We start from the raw sequence: 22,290 nt of genomic DNA, 5'->3' as shown, positions 1-22,290 counted from the left end.
GCTACAACCTATCAGGGAAGGCAGATATCTGAGGCAGGCACCGAGGCTACGCGGGCTGGACAGGGTCCAAGGACTCTGTTGGGCGATAAGCCCAGCGATAAGATAAGAAGGTGGGCAGATTAGACCGTCTCGGGCATAGCTTGTGCCTGGCCTGGCTTTGTGGAGATGCCAGGAGCATCGCTATTTGATCGTGATTGACGTCATTTGCTGCCAACCTCGGAATCGTCTCAACCAGTGCGATCCGAACTCTCTTCAAGGTGAAGTCTAGTTCGAATGAAGGTTTGAATTCAGATAGACACATAGACTCATTAAAAGCATGGCTTGGGTCAATTGCAACGTTCAAGCTGGACTGGCTATAAGAAACTGCAGTCGTCTCTGCTGACGGTTGCGGTCTTAACTCCATCACGATAAGCACGAAATTGCAACTAGTGACGACGGCTTTACATGCGCGGCTGCTGTCAACCACTGGATTGATTGTTGAAATTGACTGATTTTTTCTTGTAAAAGACAGGAAGTCTTGTAACTCGATGGCCGGAATCCAAGAGCCAAACCCACAAGTCTTAAGCCCAACTCGACCAAACAAAAAAAAATGCCAACGATCCTAGAAAGCAACGTCCCATCCATACAAAGCGACCTCGCATTACCCGAGATCGCGTGCCGAAGAAAGCTCAAAGAAAGGAACCACCAACAGCTACAGCGATCAGCCCCGCAAATGGTACAACCAGCAATCCCGCATTGCTTGTCTCAACAGCGCTTTGTTCGCCAGTCCGAGTGTCAGTTGCAGACTCATCCGTCCTAGTAATAACCGCCACAACCACTGCCTCCGTCGGTTGAGTATCCTCAGTAGTCACCGTCTCAATTTTGCGAGCTGTCGGTTTGGCGCTGGTAACAACCTCACGATGAGATCCTGTTTCGATGAGCCTGGCCTTTGTTGTTGTTGTTTGCTTTCTCTGGTGACAGTTTCCGTCCGGGCAAAAGACGTTGAGCGTGTAGTGCCGTCAGTTGTGGTGTTGCTGATAGATGTAGCTGTTTCAATGACTCCTCCAAAAGGCTTGCCTGTGGGAGAGGTAGCATTTCCGCATGTCGAGCGAGCTGGGCGCACGCGGTAAGAAGGTCCTGACCCAATCCAGGAAGGTTGATGATAGCAACCATGCCGTTGGCACAGCGTTGGTTGTTGTTTGGTGAGCAGTATCGTGTGGGTGTTATTGATCTGGACACGAAATACGCGCTCTTAGTATTGAAGTGATTAGTTAGTAACAGGTCATGTCATGACCAACAGTTGTCAAGTTAACGAAAGTAAGCAACTCACGTTGACTGTTCCTGGGTGCGTGGGGAGGAAAGCCAGAAAAGAATCCTCTCCGATGAGCTAGTCTGCAGGCGTGTTCGAAATCGCTGGCTATAACGCTATGTTTTCGTGACAAGAACCGGAACTCGATCACATCTCTGGAGAAAGCGCGGATGAGGTTGGGGGTGAAGGTAAGTCCATCCTTGCCTACAATAATGGGGATGATATTCGCTACGAGAGCCTGTCTCACGAGAGGGAGAAGGAAACTGAGACGATGAAGACTGGCCATGATAACTAGCTAAGTGTCGAACAAAGTTTGCTTTGCTACTTAATTTCGAGATGCTCAGAAACTTTGAGAGAGTAAAGCGAAAACTCATAACATGATGTCATTTGTCAGTGTGAACCCTGGGACAACCTGGTTGTCTTCTAAGTCACTCTTTTCAACTCACCGTGCAATCTTGCATTACCACGCAGTTTCCCTTACAGACCACCATCGCAAACATCAAGTTCAGGAACTCGCGAGCTAGTCGAGACTCTTGGACGACAAAGAACACAACGCAGACGGTGTGGCTTATGTAAGCATGTCTAATTTTCAGCGTGGTAGGAACTGCTAGACCATGACTGATGATCTTGGAAAACAGTTACAATTTCATCTCATGATTACGTAAGTCAAAATATAGATTTCAGCGGCCATTCAGGGCCATCGTCAATTGCACTATCCAGTGGCGATAGATGTTGAGTGCTGTGAAGCGGTTACACTTCCTTCAGCCATTATATCCAAAAATGTACCATGAGCCCAAAATCCTCCGTACAATCTTACACAACTACTTGATACAGATTACACTAACTACCTCCAAGTTTTCTTCCAAGGAGGGCAAATATCTTCTCCGTCCAATGATAAAACTCCAACGTGCGCCACGCTACCACGCTTGCAAGGGCTAGCTTTCACTTAATGGGCGTTGCCGTTGGCGTGACCATTGGCATTGCCATTAGCATGACCGTTAGCATTGCTGTTGGCAGCCGCTGCCGACTTGGCGGCGGCGTAGAAATCAGGGGGCAGCTCATAGTTGGGGTCGACGTCGGCGCGCATGACGGTAATGACCTTTTTCACGACATCGTAGGTGTAGTTGCCGTGAACCATGTCCGTTACGCTCTCTAGAAGATGAATTAGCACGATGTCCCTTTGAAATCTCATTCGGAGGAAAGAGTTAAAGAGAATAGACTTACTCGGCATCGTACGATCCTCCAGGTAGTTGGCCAGCTCCGACTGCACATGGTCGTCAAAGCCATAGTTGCTGGCGATCTGGATGAATGAAGCCCGGTTATACCGCACCTTCTGGTAGACGGCAAGCCGCTGGGGGATCTGGGACGGGTCTGTGACGCCGTACATGACAAGGCCAATCGCGCAGCCGTCTTCGATACCCTGGGCACCACCTTGAGCCATGTCTGAACAAATGTGTCAGTCGTCTTATGATAACCCGTTTGGAAAGGCTTTCGAGGGGTCTGGCACGTACGCGGCAGCATAGGATGCGCAGCGTCGCCGATAGCGGCCATCTTGGCCTTCCACCACTTCGCGATAGGGGGGCGGAACAGGAGGGGCCACCTCTTAACCTCCGTTGCTTTGCTGTGTTTGTGTTAGTCTAGTCAGCGGGCTTAGTGCAGATCTATTTCCAGAAATGGAAACTCACGAGATGACAGCGCAAAGTCCCTCGTGGAACCCGGCGAACTGCTCCAGAACTTCGGAGTTGTCTACCGAAGCGTGCCAATCTAGACAGGGGTTAGCACCAAGCAACTTAGCAACGTCGCCGATCTAAGCAGGGTTCTGCAAGGCTGGCTTGGAAAACGACCTACCCTCCTCCTTGGCCGACATCTTCTCGTTGTAGCATATTGCGACGAAGTTCATAAATTCCTTACTGTGGAAATGTTAATAAGACGATCCTCCAGAAGGGAGGACGAGTCTAGACAAGATATGCAAAGCGGGGGGAACAACGGCATACTTGCGGCAAGGATATGTGACGATGCGTCTGCGACCCGGTATGTCGGAAAAGATGCGAGTGCCATCATTAGGATGGCCCTCGAGGAACCATTTGGTATCAGGACTGTTCCGGAGCAGCTCTGTGGGAATCAGAAAGCGGTAGCAGCAGTTGTTGGTCTGTGCCGGCTGAGGCACCATCGGCTGGCCGGTAATAGCTTTGGCAGCGATGGAGTGGACGCCGTCGGCAGCAATGATCAGATCGGCCTCCACAACTGTGCCGTCGGCAAGAGTCATGGATGGCTTCTCGGGATCCTTCAACAAGCATAAACGTTTAGTACCCACATGATCTGAGGATCGGCGTGTGGGGATTCTGGGGATAGGGATCGTCGGAGTCAAGACTTACATAGGCGATAACCTCCGATCTGACAAAGATCTGAGCCGGAATGCCGGGCCCATTCGGATCGGTTGCCAACTGCTTCAGGGCTTCGTGCAGGTCGACGCGGTGGGCCATTCGCAAAGGGGCACCGAACATCTCGGGGTCATTGGAATGGTCATGCTTGATTACTTCCTCAAGCGTAAAAGGGTTGTGAAAGGACATGTATTTGCACTCTACCAGGCGTGCCTTTACCGGGTCCATCCCCCAGGGGACGAGGAAGCGGCCAACGTTTGGCGGGACGTGGATAGCAGCACCAACTTCATTATTGAGGGACGATCTTTCGTAGATGGTAACCTTGTGGCCGCTCCGGCGGAGAGAAATGGCAGCAGCCAGACCACTGATGCCAGAACCAGCAATAGCAACGTTCAGCATGGCGATCTGTTTGGGGAGGGGGGTATCTGAGCGCAAATGTATATATATGAAGCTCGAAGGACAGAATACAACGTGTGTGTGAGATTGGTGTGGCTTGGGCTTGGGAGAGAAACTCTGACTTCCCCCCCCCCCAGCTTGCCAGAGATGTATGTGTCTTAAGAGATACCTCAGCCCCTCAGAGGGGGTTGCAATCAAGGATGCATGAGGGGAACAAGATGGGACCGGTTGGGACCGGAGGAGCCCGGCTGGCCTCAAGTTACTTAACAAAGGGGAGCTGAGGAATACCACCACTCTGCTCCCACCCTACTTCCACCCGGCTCCCACCCAGCCGGAGCCGAGTCCAGAGGTGGCGTGTCATGCCCGAAGCGGTGGACGAGGTGGGAGAGGGCTGGCCATGAAGTGGACATTGAGTCCAGGGATGAAAGATGGCTTCATCGTTTCCGCGAAGGCGTTCCAGACGCACTATAGATGCGCTAATAGCTCCTCTTCCAGCATTGCACGGTGGGCAGCGTCTGCAAGATGTCAAAGTGGGATAAGAGCTGGTTGTTGCAGCCGGAACCGTGGATCCGGTACCCGGGATGGCGAGGGGCAAGAGGAAACCATCCAATCAACCCCCTGGTGGCACCCCCTGTTCGCGCCTCAGAGCGGTAATCTGACTGGCATATGCTGTGCTACACCGCGACGTGCATATGCGCTATGTACTTAACCGACGCTTGGTTTCCCGGATGGGAACATCGCGGTATGGCGATGTAGTTGCACAGCAGCTGCGAGGAATGAGACAAAAAGGCAGTCAGACCCCGAGACGACCGTCACACGATTCATCTCTTTTTTGGAGTCTAGAACTCGTCTTCCGGGCGCCTGTGGTCAGGCTCATTGTCTTTCTGGTGTTGCTTTTGCCCAGCTCGCACGTCCAGAGCAGCTGTCTATACATCTTCTCCGGATAACTTGAAGATGACTTCCTCAGGGGAAACAGAAAAGCCCCCAAAGCCCACCGACTCCTCGTCCACCTCGGGCAGCAACAGCAGGAGCGATGACGAGCCGCAGCCGCATCTCCATGCCCGGACGTTCCTCGCTGTCGTTGCCGTCAACTTGATCTACGTCGCCCAGCTCTTTGCCCTGGTTGGCGCTGGCTCGGTATGACTTAGTTCCTCTCACTTACCTCTGAGTTCAAGAGAGAGCTGACCAAGGGACAAAAAATAGCAAGGTCAAATCATCGCTGGACACTTTGGTCGGACAGATCAAGTCACATGGCTGACCGCTCCCATCACGATTCTCACGGTCGTCCTCGGGCCCATCGTCTCCCAGGCCGCTGACTACTGGGGCCGCAAGTGGTTCCTGGTCGTGCTCTCGGCCTTCGGTGCCATTGGCTGCCTCATCGTCTCGAGGGCTACCAGCATGTCCATGATTATTGCCGGTTTCACCGTTGTCGGTCTGGCTTTTGGCGCTCAACCTCTCCTTCATGCCGTTCCGTCCGAGGTCCTGCCTCGCCGCTTGCGTGCTTGGGCCCAGGGTTCCGTCATGATTGCCAACGGTATCGGTCTCGTTGCCGGTCTGATCGTTGGCGGTGCCCTGAACCGGAACCACAACCCCAATGGCTGGCGCAACCACTACTACATCTCCACTGCCATTTTCGCGGCCGCGGCCGTCATCTGCTCTTTTGCCTACCGTCCTCTCCCTCGCCCTCTTGAAACAACCCTCACCTTCAAGGAGAAGATCTCCCGCCTCGACTGGATCGGCTACATCCTGCTGGCGATCAGCCTGGTCTTGTTCTGCATGGGCCTTTCGTGGTCCCAGAACCCGTACCCATGGTCCGACCCGCACACTTCTGCCACCTTTGCCATCGGTCTCTTCTTTGGCCTGATCCTTGTGGCGTACGAGACCTTCGTCAAGAAGGATGGCATGTTCCACCACGGGCTCTTCCAAATCAACCGCAATTTCGCCATCTCTCTCGTCTGCATTGCTTGCGAGGGTATCGCCTTCTTCGCTGCCAACATCTACTTTGCTTTCCAGGTCAACGTGCTGTATGAGCATGACTTTTTGCTGGTCTGCGTCCGCTTCAGCGTTGCCTACATTGCCACGAATCGTTGGGTCTGCAGTTACTGCTCTATACTGCAGTATCACGAAGAAGGTTCGCTGGGTCACTGTTTTGGCCTTCCTCATCTTCGTCGCTTTCTTTGTCGCCATGGCCACAACTACCAAGAGCACCAATGACCCTGTCTGGGGTTATGCTGTTCTGATGGGCTGGGCTCTCGGCATGACCCTGGTCACTCTCGTCGCCGCTGGTCAACTGGCCGTTACCGGCGAGCTCATCTCGATTGCTAGCGGTCTGATGATCAGCGTTCGCTCGCTTGGCGGTACCATTGGCATTGCCATCTGTAAGTGAATTCCGAAGTCTTTTTGACCCTGACATCCCTGCCTTGAACCTCGACAACTAACTCGAATTTTCCCTAGATAATGCCATTTTCATCGAGGCTATGAAGCACCTGGGCACCAACGTTGCTAAGGCCGCTATCCAAGCCGGTCTTCCTCAGGCTTCTGTTCCCGATTTTATTGGAGCCCTAACCTCTCAAAACGAAACTGCCCTAGGCCTTGTTGAGGGAGTTAACCCTGAAATCATCGGTGCTGGCGCTGGTGCCCTCCTTGATACCTATGCCAAGGGCTTCCGGAATGTCTGGAGTGCCGCTGCCGCTTTTGTGGCTCTCGGTGCTATCCGTAAGTATTCCCCCTGAACCCCCGTTATTGCGATATCTGGGGCCCCAAAGTAAACTCCCCTGGAGGAATATTCACCCCCCCCGGAAAGATGAAAATGGGGACTCGGGAGACTCGGGAGAGCCAGCCACACATTAGGATCGGAAATACTGACAAGATCTTTACTAGTTGCCGTTTTCCTGCTGGATTCCACCAAAGACTTCAACAACCACATCGATGCCCCTGTCGAGAAGGAGGAGGACTTGTACTCTGCCTCGGAGAATCAGTCGACTAAGGCGTAGATTTGGGCCTGGGAATGATTTATTCTGTGCATTAGTGATGAGGATAATCTCAAGTTGATATGTCGCGTAGATGTCAGATAATACGGTTGCTTAAAGCCATATACATACCTAGTGTAATGCTTGTACAATCGAGGCATAATGTATCTGCGGTCAACAGAGCAAGCGCAAATTCCTTTATTGGCTCGCTTCAACAGACCTGGCCTTTCGGCAGAGAGGAAAACGCAAGCCCGGGTCCTGGATGCCATGTCCTGCAACATGGATGGGATTTGCATGCATCAGTACTTTCAAACAAAAGCGGTGAGGTCTTTGCAGTATCTCGTCTCTCCGGCATCCTACCTTGATACCAATCGTCTTGGCGTCATTTTTTGTCAAGGATAAGCGAGAAGCCTCGAGGTCTGAGGTTCTCAGCCACATCCAAACTTCCAGATTCTTCAGCAGGGTCTCGCCGTCTCGCTTACTTTCATTTCAGACAGCCGGAGCAACCCCCACGCTGCCTGATACGCCGACGAGCAAAGTCCCCCCCCCCCTCCTTTAAAAAAGTCCATTGCCTGGTTCAGACCGCATCTTCAATCTTGTGCAGCATGTTTGGTCTTCAACCATGGATCGGACAGTCGGAATCAAGCCTCACTGCCCTTGTTGGGACGGGAGTTGCCGCTGCTGTCCAGTTGTGCTACGACACGGCTGCAGAGACATCATGGAGGTGCGGCATTTTCAAAGCACTGCAACGCTGCTGATGCGTACCAACTGCTTGTCGCAATGTGCCAGCAGCAAGTTGTTTTCGTGGGGCCTGTGACTGCAATTTGTGGCTTGCGTTGTTTACTGGGTCGAGAAGATGAAGTTATCTATGCAGAGGCTGCTGCGGCGCGGGATGAGCATGGTTGGTGGTGCCTGGTTCCTGAAGTGCCTGAATTTCAAAATGGGATCTGGTGTGTGACTGTGCAAGTGAAATTCAATTAGCAAGGCTGAGATGGCAAAGGCAGATGGCACGAAGCAATGGATGTGTCACAATCAACTGCAGCAGTGCAGTTAGCAGTCCAGAGCACCAGAGCACCGGGTCCAGATCCCAAGTGCTTGGTCTGCCAATTCTAATTGATTCAACTGCCGAAAAACTTTCCGAAATCTGGAACCGACCGCGAGACTCGTCACGTCGTTTTATTTTGCTGAGATGGGAAACGACGACTTTTGGTAGCGAGCTGAAAAGCCTGGTCTATTCAACAGCAGGGCCCAGAGGGCGATTTCAAATTTTTTTTCTCCATGTTAGGTCACAGCGGCACTGCTGAGCAGCCCTGGGCAGTTCACTTGGCCTCTGAGAGTCTGGAATCCTGGAACCCTTGAGGCCTGGATCTTGTCGACGACAGCCCCCGCGATTCCGTGGGGCGCCCTCCAGCTCGAAACTGTGACTGCGAAATCCAGTGGACGTTGTAGCGTTGCCTGCCACCAGCGTGCTGCTTCCTGGTGGGGTCGCGCTACGGTGACACTGCCGTGGGCTTAGCGTACCGTTCTGATCGGACGCTAGGATGGTGCCGCGGGTGCCACAGGACCCATATCGACCAAGGGCTGCACCGCATTGGATCTCACCGCGCCCGTTGTTTGGCTGAGGACTGTGACGCACTGCGGTTTGTTGGACAAGATCACTACGCTATACAGCAGTAGGTTAGCTCATCCTTGGCGCATCCGCGGCACAAACCCGCGGCGCACACCCCAGCTTAGCTCCATGGACGGATGTTCCGCGGAGGACTCGATTGCCGAACGACTGAGCCTGTCGGGCTGAGGAAAAAAAAAGAAAACCAGCTGCTGGCTGGCGGGCCAAGAAGGTGTCTGACAGGGATGCACTACACCAATCGCACCTCGATAAGCTCATCTTATTGCCAAGTAAATGCCAAGGCCTAAGGGAGGCGTCAGTTCCGGACCATCTCCATCACACCTGAGTTGCTTACACCACGCCCGCTCCAGTCTCCAGTGATCCCCAGGCCAGCCCCCACGAGTCTCCAAACCCATGTTCAGTATGGAGCAGCTTGTATCTGAGAAATCTCGTTGATAAAAGATCATTGCTGATCATCTGGAGTTTCTCCAGATTCTCTGCGCACGCTAGAAGCGCTGGAATCGCTCTTTGGATCGTGGCGTGTATCCCGCTCATAGGTCTTATGAGTGGCAAGAATCCCCCTGAGCCCTAAACTCCGTCCGGTAGAAGAGTCAGTAGATATGAACTGCGGAATGTGTAATCCGTAGGAATAAACACCTTGCATAGCAGCTCCATTTCGGAGTGACAGCCAACTGGGGTTCAGCTCTTGTTTCCGCTCCCACTCAAGCGCTGTCACGATACAGCAGCCAATTTTCTTCTCGCAAGTCCCATGCCGCAGCTCAGGGGTTGCGACATCCTTTGCCCCTCGCCTCTCGACCCTTGCTGACCTCTGTGCCGGGTCTCTCCCGAGCGTCCGGGTAACCTTGTTTTTCAATGCTGCAGGATAATTTTACTTTTTCTTTCTCTCTATCAGCAGCAGAAGTATGGGAAAAACATGAGACTGCAACCCATTCGTCACCTGCAGACGTGACCAGGCATTGTAAAGGGAGTGCTTTTCCACGATCATGATCGCGGAGGACATATCATAAAGGGCTCGGGCTTTGTCTGTTGACATTTGAGTGCTGGGCATTAGTGTCAGCGGTTTCACGTGTTGTCTTCTTTTCAATCGACTGCGGCTCGTCGTCAACCGTTCCCGGACGTAAACAGCATCAGAGAGAGAGAAAAAAAAACCGGCAAGATGGCAGTGTGGTATATTGGGGGGATGGAGGTGGTTGAGCGCAACCACGCGCTCGTTGTCAACTCGTTCTTTTGGACAATTCTGGCATTTATCATTGTTGTCCTGCGTTTATTCACCAGAGGATATGTTATCAAGCGGATAGGACCAGATGACTGGCTTATGGCCGGCGCTATGGTTAGTCATGGACTTCTTCGCTCGAGATCCTCGCTATCGTATCACGCTAACTCTGGCTCTTAGGTCGCATCTATCGGCTTCTTAATCGCAGAGATGTACCGTGTGTATCCCCTCTTGTCCTCATTGATTATCTCGCAGAGCTAGTGGCTGACTAGTTTCGACAGAAATCAAATGGGGTTTAGGAAAGCCTGTCAACCCGGCCACGTTGATTCAGTTTCTGGCTGTAAGTTCTTCCAAAGTGTGTTTGAACGTTTGTCGCCATGGCTAAACTGTGATTGTGGTTACCAGGCGCTCTATGCGACGATCCCGTTGTACAATCTCTCGCAGACTCTGTATAAACTCTCTGTTGCGACTCAGCTCTATCGTCTTTTCAACACGCCGAAAAACCAACTCAAGATCAAAATCATGTTTGCATGGATCCTGCTATGCGGCATGTACACCGTTTTGGGCTGCCTTTTCTACTGCAGCCCAGTGAAGAAGGCTTGGGACGTCTTCGTACCCGGAACCTGCATGGATCGTGACGTTCTTCACTACACAATTTCTGCCCTGAACATCCTGAATGACTTGCTTCTCATCGCCGTCCCACTTTATTTCGTTTTGAAGCTTCAGATCCCAAAGAAGCAACGTTTGGTCCTCGCTTCTATCTTCTCTTGCGGAGCTTTGTATGTCGGGACCATCCCTCACAACTGCTTAGTCTTGTTGCTGACAGTCCTTACCCTACCAGCGTCACTATTGTGTCAATTATCCGTCTCAAGGCACTCCATGAAAATGTGACGGGGCCAGAGGTGGATCAACCAAGTAAGTCTTCATCGTAATCGAAAGCTGCAATCAGCAAGGGATTCTAACAGTCCCCATAGTCACTGGCGTTAACATTGCACTTTGGTCTCACCTTGACATTAACGTTGCCATTATCTTCCTTTCTCTGCCTGCTCTACAGGCACTTATTACCCGCTATATCTTGAAGAAGCACTACAGCGGATCGGACTCGCATTCTGGGGCCACTGGTGCCGTCACTGGAAGTGGTCCTGGCAGCCGCGTGCTACGTTCTCATGCGACTAGAAATGACGATCTGGACTATGAAGCTGGCGATCGGATGGCTATTCATGTCCAGCAATCTATCGAGATGAAGTCCTATGCCATCGACGACACTGGTTCCGAAAAAGACTTGATCGATAAGCAGAATTTTGGACCTACCAATTACACAACCATTAGTGCCGGCGGCAACAATCCAAAATCTAATCAGAGCCCTGTATGAAACTATCAGAGACAAGCAAAAAAAAAAAAAAAAAAAACTAAAGCCAAAGAACCCTAAGCACATTTGCATCTACCATGTTTTACGGCATTTGGAGGAAATTTTTGGTCTTTTGCCACATTTGAAATATCTGTGGAAGATCTTGGCAGCTGGAAGAGGTTTGGTATTGGATCATACAGTTTTTTTTTTTGGATATGAAATGCTTAAACGACCTATCCTAAGCGCTTGTTCTGGATTTTATATTAGCAAATAGACTAAAGTACGGTAGATTTTGATAAACCTCTCTACTGTGCTGCACTCACAGTCGATGGGACACTTAGCTTTAATTGCTTGCTTTAACTCTCAATGATGATGTGTCTAGTTAGGACTCTTGCCTGCACATCGTGCAGTGTTTCGCCCTCAGATGTTTCCCCCTTAAAGGTTTGGATGACGTGAGATTGCTCAAGACACCTTGCAGTCCAGAGCCCAGGGGGAGACGCAATAGTCCGTTGTAACGGGTGACTTGGTCTGATGCAAGCAGGGATCGACAATAGGTCAAATGGGTTAGATGATGGCCACTGACGATGTGGGGTGCACAGCGAAGTCAATTACTACGTGTAATAATCTTTTTTGGTCCTCAGTGTCCTTGTGTCAGGGAGAGGAGGAACCAAGGGAAGTCTATCAGGACCGGGCAGCTTCCTTTATAGAATCCTCATCATACCTCGGCCATATGGCTCATTCTCTTCGGTCATCCGGCTCTAGACATCTTCCGGGATCAACCGCGTATTTATGCGGCTCACAATTATCCTGTCTCTGGTGTCCCTTGTGTTAACAGTCTGGGACATCCCTTTCCTTGGACTGCCGTGTCCATATGACAACTGTCGTTTAGTCCTCGTCATCAAAGGAGAAGCGGGAAGCGATGGTCGGCAAAATAGCGGCGGCACTCGAGCTGCTGCTGACTGTCTTATTTTCCAGATTGAGTCCCAGCGTCTGAACGACGCAGGCGCTGGCAGTCGGTTTGTTTGTGGTCGGGGTCCATGGTTGATAAGTTCATCATCAGTTCGACCAAATGGCATAGGTTGGAGATCCTTTGGTGAAGTGCTTGTATGCTTAGATACTTTAACGTAGCGCAACAGATTTCTTTCGTCTTGGATTGCTTTACTCACGTCGCCGTTCTTTCCGTTATCGGAGTAGGGGTAGAGACGAGCAATGAAATCCATGTTGCTGCCATACAATCCGCGCTATATATTTGGTGGTATTGGCTAATTTTCGAAGACTAGCCTCAAAGGTAAATCACAAATGTGGAATGAGATTCGGTGGTGGACTGCGATGTAAGGTTCATGGACGGAAGACCCCAGCTTTGCTTAAAAAGCTCTTCTTCCAAGAGCATGCGCATACAGTGCCGTAGTAGGGAACGCTAGAACATCAATAGTAAAAGATTAAACATTCAGAGATCTTGAGCCCATACTTAACGGAGAACATGGCATCACCGAATCAGCTTAAGGCGGCAAGGAAGCCGTCAATGGAAAACACTTCCTCCGTCAACGATGCAGAGCTCGACAACCATCCAGCTAACATCCGTCAACGGGAGCTCCTCAACGCGGGACCTATGCCTGTCACGCCACCAGCATTCATAGTTGATATACTCGATCCTTGCTGTCAACGCATCCTGCTTTGCCGAATCTGGTTGCAATTCTAATGGTTGACCGAGCCCATGCCAGGTTAGGCACTCTTTGGCTGGCTCGACATATCTCGAAAATATTTCCGGGCCATCGCTGTGGATTTCTCTTAGTCTCTTTCTTCCATAGACGATCCTGCAGCCACTACTCCCGAATCCACCCCTCCTCATCGTCGACGCTTTCTACAGTGGACTTATTCTCCTGTTGGAGACATAGCTCCCGCAAAAATTCAACGCGGGAAGCAAACTCTGCTTCCTCATCAAAGAGGCCCTGGTGGTTAATCTGCCAGATCCGGAAGTCCTGCCATCGGCGATGCTGTTCCTCAAACACTTGCCAGAATACGTGCCCGTCGTTGAGAAACCTCTTCCAGCATAAAAGCCTGACCTGGTACTTCTCCGGATGACTAGAGACATCTGCTACCAGCTCCACTGGGCACCAATCGGCAACTGTTCACGGTGTGGAGATAGTAGAACCATCTTTTGTCTGCTCGAAGATCATAAACGCTCGGAAAGGGCTGGGTATGCGACAAACTTGGCAGAATAAGTGGAGCAGGTCTCTCACGCTGTTGTCCGCGCTCAATCCATTTCTGCAATCTCGAATTGACCTCATTCCAGGTCAATTGCGCCGCCATCCATGACTGAACTCTTTCTGTCATTTCTGATGGATAGCAGATGTCGCTCTCCTGACGTCTTTGGCTTGATATCTACCTTGACTTTTATGCTGAGGTCCTTGGTTCTTCTTGGACACTTCCTCATATCCCTCGGTACAGATCAACATCTCGGCGCTGGGTTGATCCGCGACGAGACCTGGAAGAAGCTCCTAAAGAGCAATGCTCTTGAACCCTGACAGATCGAGTGATACTTGTCAGGTCCACGAATTGAGTTGGGGGCTGCACATCAGGAAGAGAGCGCCCCGTATGTATGGAAAGAGGCAAGGCCGCTGCCAAAAGATCCCGGAAAAGTCACAATATGACCAAACTAATCCGGAGCTAAGTCGTTGGAGCACAAAACGACGTTTGCAGATGCTCAAGAAGGTCTACAATAAAATTGAAGAGAAGAGATGGAAAGTGGCGTAAGGAGCGTCACAGGCTGACCAGAAAGCTCGGGAAAGTAGCGCAGGAATATCAGCGCAATTTGGGGCATGTCATAGCGCATAAAATCATTCTTCAATGGGCCTTCGATTCCATAGATTGAGGCGGAAGTCAAGGGCTCGGAAGGACTAAAGAACAGGGAATTATAAAACAGCAGCAGAGTACAAAGCGGAGAGATAGCATCGACAAGTGACCATATGTGGACTAGCAGCCGCACAGGAGCAGTGAGGACCAATGAGGAAGCCACCTCTACCCTCGACGATAATCCTGACCTTGGTTGACAATAATCCTGAACTTGGTCGATGATAATCTGAATGGCAGGGTAGGCATACATACTCTGCTGTGTGAGGACCCCGATCTGTCAGGTTCTACAACCTGGCCACTACCTTCGAACCCATCTTAAGAGGTTGTGGAATTGTCACCCCATCCTCCAACAAGGGCCTTCAATCTTCTGTAACCAGTATCATAAGAGAGCCTATCAAGACAGGGAACAAGGCACTTAAACCCGTCGCGAGAGCGATGAAGATGAAGAACGGCCGTCAAAGCGCTTGAGGGCTTTTGGCGGCAGCGCCGCTCCTCGGGACATAATCGCCAAGACGAACGACCTGTCAGTGCTCAACGGGTCTAGCAACGCGCCCGAGAACCAGGCAACGGCTGAGGAGTCCCAAGTGGTGCCAAAGCCGCAGCCACTTCGTCGCAGCGCGCACATAGCTGTTCGTCAGACTGCTCTACTGGCCGCGGCACAAGCCGCTAGCTCGGCTTCTATTCCTGCTCCGTCAAGCACGAAGAGGACACGACGCCAGCAGGGTAGACAACAAAAGATCTCAAAGGTTCCGACACCACAACCCGAAACTAAGGGTATTCATCAAGGAAGAACAGAGCGGCGAAGTGCTCGAGAAGCAATAACAAGGCATCTGTGGGGAGGAAGACAACGAAGCAAGGTCGGGACAAGGATGATCGAGGACACTCAATAGATGTTGAGGGAGACCGAGAATACCGCTCCGCCTTCGATGATTCTGCAAAGGTAGCAGCAACTGCTTTTGGCCATTCAATTGGTTTGCACGGCGAGACACTGAAACAGATACTTATCAAAGGAGAGTCGATACATATAGAGAACTTAGGGAGAAACCCAGCAATAACATCGAAAATGAAATTGGGGATTCTCGAAGGCTACGCTAGGAACCTATTCCGCAAGATGTATAAGAGTTTTGGCTGACCGAGGTAAGACATTGCTTGAGGCCTCAGGTGAATGGCAACACGCCAAAAGGCAATTTCGACGCTATCTTCGTCTCAAGTTGCCTATCAAATCGCTGCCCAGGAACGACACAGTCAACTGCGTCAAACAAGCAGATTCAAGAAAGCTACAGAATGTTTGATGTCAGCGCATAGTTCACAATTATGTTCGGTTGAGTCGCAAGGAGAAATTGCCAATCAGAAAAGGTGGACTGGTGTAATCATGGTGAAATTGATCATAGCCATGGAAGTAGTTTGAAAGTCTCATCACATGAGGCGGTGAAATTGGGTTGCGCGCGGCTTGAGAGAGTACTAACCTGCATAGAATATCAATACATGATGCGACGCAAGATGGCATCCATAACCTTGGGGCCACGCCAGCGCAGTTTTCAAGGACAACAATGCTGGTGACAGCTGACAACGGGCGGTGGGAGAACGGCAACAGGTTTCGAATTTGTGCTCCCAGAAAATCTGTGGGACAGGTATTTTGTGGCGTGGATCGATAGCGTCGACAGCTGGCAGAAAGCTTGACAACTGTCTAACCAGCTGTCGCACTCGAGCACGTGAGAGCGCGGAATTGAAGCGCATCGGGTCGCGTCATGTCGCGTCGCGGGATTTGCTTGGTAGCCTTGGTCTTGTAGGACGGCATTCGGGAAACTGTTTCTCCTATTGTCTATATATTCAGGGGTATCAGCCTGATATATTACTACAAGCTAACTACTATCTACACCTTGTTTGCTTTCACCTTTTTCTTGACAGCATTCACCAAGCTGCTAAGCTCGCTAAGATCATCCTGCTTGGCTTTCTTCGAGCTCCTGTCTTCCTTGCCAACACCAGGAATGTCTTCAGGAGCAGCCTTGCGTTTCTTCCTACCCTCTTCCAGCAGCTTCTTCATCCCTGTTGTTGCCTTGAACTTAGGGTTGGACGGATCAATGGCAAACTCATGGCTCTCAAACACTGCCTTGAAGCGAGGATCATCAACATCCATTTTGAAGTCTTCCTGTAGACCGCCCCGGTCTTCTTCACCCTTCTTGCCCTTCTTTTTCTTCTTGCCCTTCTTCTCAGCGCGCATGATTTCCTTCATATCGAAGTGATCCAGATGTGCTCCATCTCCGTTTTCATCAGCCATGAGCAGCTCCAGCTGTGCCCTTTGAGTTGCATCTTCAGCCTCTTCCTTCTCCCTGGCTGCACGCTTTTTCTGCTTTTCTTGCTTCCGCAGGGCGGATTTGGAGGGTAATGTGGGCTCAGTGGTAAAGAATGGGTCATCGAAGCCAAGGTCCTCAACGGGCTCCTCGGCCTTCTTTTTTTCTTCGAGCAGTGTCTCGAGATCCACGCCTTGCTTCTTAGCAAGAGCCTTGAGCTTCCTCTTCTCCTTCCGCTCCCTTTCTTTGCGCTTGTACTTTTCAATCGTCGTCTCTTCGACGTCTTCCTTCTGTGGTTTTTCGGAGAGGGCAGGTGTGAATGTGATTTGCATCTCGCCAACGGGGCCGTCCTTTGACGGCTTTAGCGACTCGATAGGGTCATCAGGGAGACCAAGTGCAGCTCGAAGCTTCCTTCTCGCAAGTTCTTTTTTACTAAGCTTAGCCTCCTCGTTATCCTTGCCATCCGCAGAAGGGCCGATGTCCTCATCGTCACTGTCGGTGTCGCTAGCCAGATATGCCCGGAGGTCGTTTTCAGCAAGATCCGCTCTGCTGCCAGTGAAAGCTTTCCGAATGGTTTCTTTCCGCGCCAACTCTTCTGGATGCATATCCCAAGTTAACTTGACCTTGGAATGCTGGAGAGCATCAGTGACGAACTCAATCGGCTTGTATCCTGCAGGCACACTATCGCACTCATCTCTCGGCTCGTCATCGAAAGTAACATCGTCGGGAATAAACCGAAGGTCAAGGAAGTTGGAGGAGGAGAGATATTCAGTGCCGTCAGTAGCTTCGTAAAGTTTATGCGCTGTATCTTTGTCGGAACAGACAACTACTGCGTAGTAATACCGTAGCCGTTCGAGCTGGTAGGCTCTCAGCGCATCACTGTCAAAGTCTTGGTCGTCACCTTCCTTCAACAATTCTTTTTTCACCTCCTCATCCGAATCTTCATCGGTGGATGAACTGGAATCGCTGTCGGAATCAGAATCACTGGAACTGGAGTCGTCTGAAGCTTTGCTCTTCTTGAAGATTTCTTTTGGGGGACCTTCAAGATCCTCGCGCTGCATCCGTTCCTTGCCGAACTCACTTGGATAAATAGAAACCTTTTCTATGCGACCGCCAGGGGGCAGAAAGCTGGTAAACAAAGCCATTAAGTCAACTGACTTGATGTGGTCCCAATCCATGTTGACAACCGCAAAGCGACGTGTTACTTCGCCTTCCTCGACCACCTCCTTGTCTCTTCGCAGCCGAATGCCAGGGCGGGTCTCTTCCTCTTCATCATCTTCTGCGACCTCTGATGAAGACTCGGAGTCTGAGTCAGAAGAGTCTGAATCCGACTCCGAAGAAGAAAAGCCTCCGTCACGAGCAGGGTCGTACTTCTTGTCCGCCTTGGCAAGCTCGCGACGGACAATGTCGTCATCGTCGACCTCAACATCACTTTCGAGTTTCGGGAGGTCATCCTCGTCCTCGCCTTCGTACAGCCGCTGCAGTGCTTTCTTCTTGCTGTCAGACTTCAACTTTCGTCCATAGCGATCAACCTTTGCAGTGGAAATGAAGTCTTCATCCTTCAGGACTTTGGAGAAGCGCGAGTCGAGTTTCGTTTTTAGCTTTTTCTTTGATGGCAATTGGTAGCGAGGATCGGTCTCAAAGTTGGCAAACCGAGGATCAGTGATGCGTGAAGCTGTGCCATCCTTCTTATCGCTCTTGGCCTTTGATTTTGGCATCGTGAATCCTGGTGAGAAGTTGTATCTGGTTGTCAGAGCTGTTGCACTATACTGATCGAAGACGCCTCGTTGAATCCGCGTTTCAAAATTTCAGCGGGGCGCTTATTCTGCCAGGGCGGTGAGAAATGCATGGACGCCAAGCATCGTGTTAACTCGCCCAGATAGTGCCAAGCCCTCATAAAGGGGCCAGAGCTGCTCATCCCAAGACATAGCGATCTGCATCATCTAGGCCTACCAACATCCAGGATCTCTTGGTTTCCAGGCCTTTGATCGCATTAAGCGCTTCCACCGATGCTATACGTGGTATGTAATCCTTGATGTCATGTCAACGGACCTATTTAGATACGATCAAAGAGGGTAGGCTTCATCTACCAATCACACCATTCCAACCGTTTGATCATACATTCCCATCACACCAATCCAACTGAGTAGGGTCTACTGAGTTCGGAGCTTCCAGCTGCACTGAGGCCTTACATGCAGATGCTTGCAAACGCACAGTAACTCCACAACCTTTGATATCCCATAAACATATTGCCTGAAAACTGGCTTTGAAACTGCCCTGGCTCGTTTGGTGTGCTGAATCATCCAGTTGTTTGCTGCTTCTGCACGGCTTCGTATGTTGTCACTGGAATCATCCGCTCAACTTGCATATTTGACTCCTATCATTGGTGCAGGTGGTAAATTTAACTTGTCCTATTTGGCTTCTCACTGGTTGCATATTTGACAGCCATCATTATCAAACAATATTTCACACTGTAGTCGTCTGCAGGCAGTGGCAATTTATCACCATAATGTCCAATAGAAGTGGCTGCTTGATGCGACGCAAACGTCGTTTGCTAGGTTACGGCTATGGAGGCTACCATATATGTTGAGGCATCCTTGCTCCTCACATGCTCTGCGGTTTGAGTCGTTTTATTCTCCAAGGCTCCCTCCCCGTCTAAGAGTTTGTCTCCTTTACATTTCAACAACATTCATTATGCGCTTCGTCCACTTTACAACCATTCCAGGCCTTATTAGGACTCCTCTTTCAACTGTGTTTGGTACATCAAGACTCAATCCGGAAACCCTTACTGTTGATGCCATTGAAACCCACAGGGCAGTCCCTTCTCTCGAACGGCGCAGCAATGACAACCAACCTTCATTCACAGTGCTTCTTCAATCTGCAAAAGTTTTGCCGAAAGTCGGATCGTTAGCTCAAGGAGCCTCGATATCTGAACACATCGTTAGCAGGCTATTATGGAGCAATTTGCCACATGACATTCCCAAGGAGATCCTCGCAGCTCTGCAGATGCTAGTTAAGAATCCCAATAATGTGGCGGAATTCTCTCTTCCTCTGGGAGACCTCCAGAAAGCGTTTAGCACCCACAGTGACAGAGAGGAATTACAAACTATCCTTGAGAAGATCACCCAAACTGTGCAAAATGCCGCAAAAAAGGTATGCAGGAAGACATGCCAATCCTAGAATATCTGTGGCAGACACGAGTAAGTGTTCATGTTATACTAATATCTTCTACCAGACAAAGGACTTTGCGCAAGAGCATCCCGTGATCATTATTGTCATTGTTTCTGGAGCAATCGTCTATTTCTACCCAGTTCCTGTTGTGAACACTCTACTTTCTACAGCAGGATTTACCCAAGACGGGGTGCTTGCAGGCAAGTAAAGCTCTTTGGTTTATTTTTTGTCGTCTGTTACGAGCTTATACAGATACCCATAATCTTTTCTAATTCTCGTTCAGTGTCGATTCAGGGACTAAAACTAATATCTTATGTCCAAAATTGATTCAGGCTCTCTTGCTTCAACAATCCAAAGCTGGATAGGCCCTGTCTCAGCTGGGAGCATATTTAGCATATTGCAGAGCGCAGGGGCTGGGGGGAAAGGGTTGATATCTGCTGCTAACGGTTGTAAGATAGTAGGAGCAGCTCTTTCACTTACGGAAGCACTAATGGCTGTAAAATTACTGTTAGATGGTCCTGAAACTGAGGAGGGATCAAGTGGGAAAGAAGATGCAGATCCTTGAAGGGAACTCAATTATGGGAAGAGATGATTAAAAATCTGGTGTAAGGTACACAGTTGTAAGGGCCAAACTTGTTAGTCAACTAGCACTAACGCGGGATTTCTGAATTTATTGGAATCTAACAAAGCAGGTGAGATTATCAAAGTTAACTCCTAATGGATCACTTTGAAATGACACTCGTTGATGCAACGGATCTAGAGAGAGTGAAATCTCCATATTGAACACAATAGCTACACCATACTACATCCTGTCATTACTTCAACCTATTGGGCCTCTGACTGAGCAACCTTTGCTCACAACGGGGAATGACGTTAGGATGTATACAAGCAAGCCCATGGACATTGAGCTTCTGACAGTAGTTGGTACCACAAAGTCGGGGGACTCAAGGAACACATAACTTCATTTTTAAAAGGTTAGGTCATCATACCTTGCATTCACATTTTAGGCTACTGCTGTGTATCACCAATCCTGATATGGCTGCATGATTCATGGATCACATGTCCATATTCCCAAGAGTCAACTCAAGGCCTTGTCCAAGTGAGCCAAGGAAGACCAGGGCAAAGGAACGCTTAATATCCATTCATTCATGACATTTCATCAACATAGGGAAAGTCAAAGTGAGACTTCTGCCCAACATGAAATTACACTGTGGGCACCCCTGTTCACTATGCATGGACACAAAAAAGGGCCAACACACCGACTGTGTCGGAATAACCATCCAATAAAGAATGATCTGACAAGACCTGCATATGCAACCAGTGAAGGTGGCACTGCAGGCAGATATATCTGTAATCAAACCCAGCTTGATATTTCTCATTCTCCCATCACCCACAATTTTAGTTAACCGTCATATGGACCCGACAGACCAATGAAAGGGGCATCCTGGCTGCCAACACAAAGGAAACCAGATATAGAATGAGTTTGAATGGCACAAGTGCGTGGTTGATCCGGGAGATATGTGGAGCCACATGATTGAAGGAGGTAGATGGCCAATGCAGGAAGACAAGACCCCTGGAAAGCCTGGAAGACCGAGGTACTCATAAGGGCAAGAAGATTCTATAAAGGAAGCTGCCTGACACGATGAAGGACTTCTCTTTGAATTATTCCTCTCCCTACCATAAGGACAGTGAGGACCAAGAAAAATTATTACACGTATCAATTGACTTCGTTGTGCACCCCACATCGTCAGTGGCTATCATCTAACCATTGACCGATTGTCGATCCCTGCCCGCACTAGACCAAGTCCTTCGTTACAGTAACTCTCATCTCAGGTTTAACCTGCTCTCACATATCTTATGACATTTTCCATCTGATTCTACCAGCCCAATTCTCATACTTTTCTAGCCCTTTCATTACCAATCCTTGAATAATTTCTAGCTGTGAAAAGATGGTTAGCATCCGCAAGGCTGTCTTGGGCGTTATTGGAATTGCCCATCTGACAAACGGGCTTCTGGAAGGAAGCGGCAGTTCCGGATTAACTCGAGCCAAAAGGACATTTTCAGAAGCCTGGGATGTGGCTTCAGGCGTTGCACAAAGCGTAGCAGAAAAGGTACGCGACACAGGCCGAACCTCACTTTTATATGCAGTACACAAGATGGCTTCAACCATTGCTGACATGTTCCGTGCTTGCTTGGAAGGTCGCGAAAACTGCCAAAGACCATCCTGTTGCTGCAGGAATGGCAGCTGTGGGAGCAGTAGGAGTGTGTGCTCCAGGGGTTATTGTGAACCCTTTGCTCCCCTTGGCAGGGTTTGGACAACAAGGAGTAGCAGCTGGTAAGAATATTGATACTAGCTGTTATGTCCTCGGACCAGAGTACTGTACACTTATTATGGGAACTGCCCAACTAACATGATCGATTTCCTTCTAGGGTCTGTGGCTGCAAGCGTTCAATCTGCGATCGGCCCGGTCCAGGCAGGAAGCCTGTTTGCCACTCTCCAAAGTGCAGGGGCGGGGGGTGCTGGCTGGGGAACTCTTATCGGCTATACACAAGCGGCCGGTGCTACGATCATGGGCGGTTTAGCGGTGGCAGCAGGAGCGAGCTCCAAAGACAACAATCAGTCAAAGAAGCCGGACAGTGACTTGTAAAGTGTCACTGTTTCTCCATTTCAGGATCAATTTGATCTATCATATCGTTTACTTCCTTCCATTTTTGGCTTCAACAACCTTCAGGTGTTTCTAAGCCATATCCTA

The 22,290-nt window shown here is 50.1% G+C and overlaps 4 protein-coding genes across 4 annotated transcripts; 2 read left to right on the top strand and 2 right to left on the bottom strand.

The window, feature by feature from the left end:
* Positions 1 to 2,234: 2,234 nt before the first annotated feature.
* Positions 2,235 to 4,475, bottom strand: CTHT_0036090 (uncharacterized protein; the record flags this gene model as incomplete). Its single annotated transcript, XM_006693975.1, has 8 exons — positions 2,235 to 2,440; positions 2,513 to 2,731; positions 2,800 to 2,909; positions 2,974 to 3,052; positions 3,137 to 3,198; positions 3,283 to 3,572; positions 3,664 to 4,094; positions 4,376 to 4,475. The coding sequence occupies 8 exons, from the start codon at positions 4,473 to 4,475 to the stop codon at positions 2,235 to 2,237; spliced, it is 1,497 nt and encodes a 498-aa protein (XP_006694038.1).
* A 544-nt stretch (positions 4,476 to 5,019) lies between these two features.
* On the top strand, positions 5,020 to 7,058 carry CTHT_0036080 (uncharacterized protein; the record flags this gene model as incomplete). Its single annotated transcript, XM_006693974.1, has 5 exons — positions 5,020 to 5,202; positions 5,269 to 6,089; positions 6,184 to 6,443; positions 6,520 to 6,780; positions 6,946 to 7,058. The coding sequence occupies 5 exons, from the start codon at positions 5,020 to 5,022 to the stop codon at positions 7,056 to 7,058; spliced, it is 1,638 nt and encodes a 545-aa protein (XP_006694037.1).
* Positions 7,059 to 9,817: 2,759 nt separating this feature from the next.
* Positions 9,818 to 11,246, top strand: CTHT_0036070 (putative integral membrane protein; the record flags this gene model as incomplete). Its single annotated transcript, XM_006693973.1, has 6 exons — positions 9,818 to 9,991; positions 10,055 to 10,091; positions 10,156 to 10,214; positions 10,280 to 10,653; positions 10,716 to 10,789; positions 10,849 to 11,246. The coding sequence occupies 6 exons, from the start codon at positions 9,818 to 9,820 to the stop codon at positions 11,244 to 11,246; spliced, it is 1,116 nt and encodes a 371-aa protein (XP_006694036.1).
* A 4,702-nt stretch (positions 11,247 to 15,948) lies between these two features.
* CTHT_0036060 (uncharacterized protein) lies at positions 15,949 to 18,084 on the bottom strand (the record flags this gene model as incomplete). Its single annotated transcript, XM_006693972.1, has 1 exon — positions 15,949 to 18,084. One exon carries the CDS (start codon positions 18,082 to 18,084, stop codon positions 15,949 to 15,951), a length of 2,136 nt encoding a protein of 711 aa, XP_006694035.1.
* Between the last annotated feature and the right edge of the window lie 4,206 nt (positions 18,085 to 22,290).

Source organism: Thermochaetoides thermophila, assembly GCF_000221225.1.
Source record: "Thermochaetoides thermophila DSM 1495 unplaced genomic scaffold scf7180000011816, whole genome shotgun sequence".
Taxonomy (NCBI): domain Eukaryota; kingdom Fungi; phylum Ascomycota; class Sordariomycetes; order Sordariales; family Chaetomiaceae; genus Thermochaetoides; species Thermochaetoides thermophila.
This window is presented reverse-complemented; position numbering and strand designations above follow the sequence as displayed.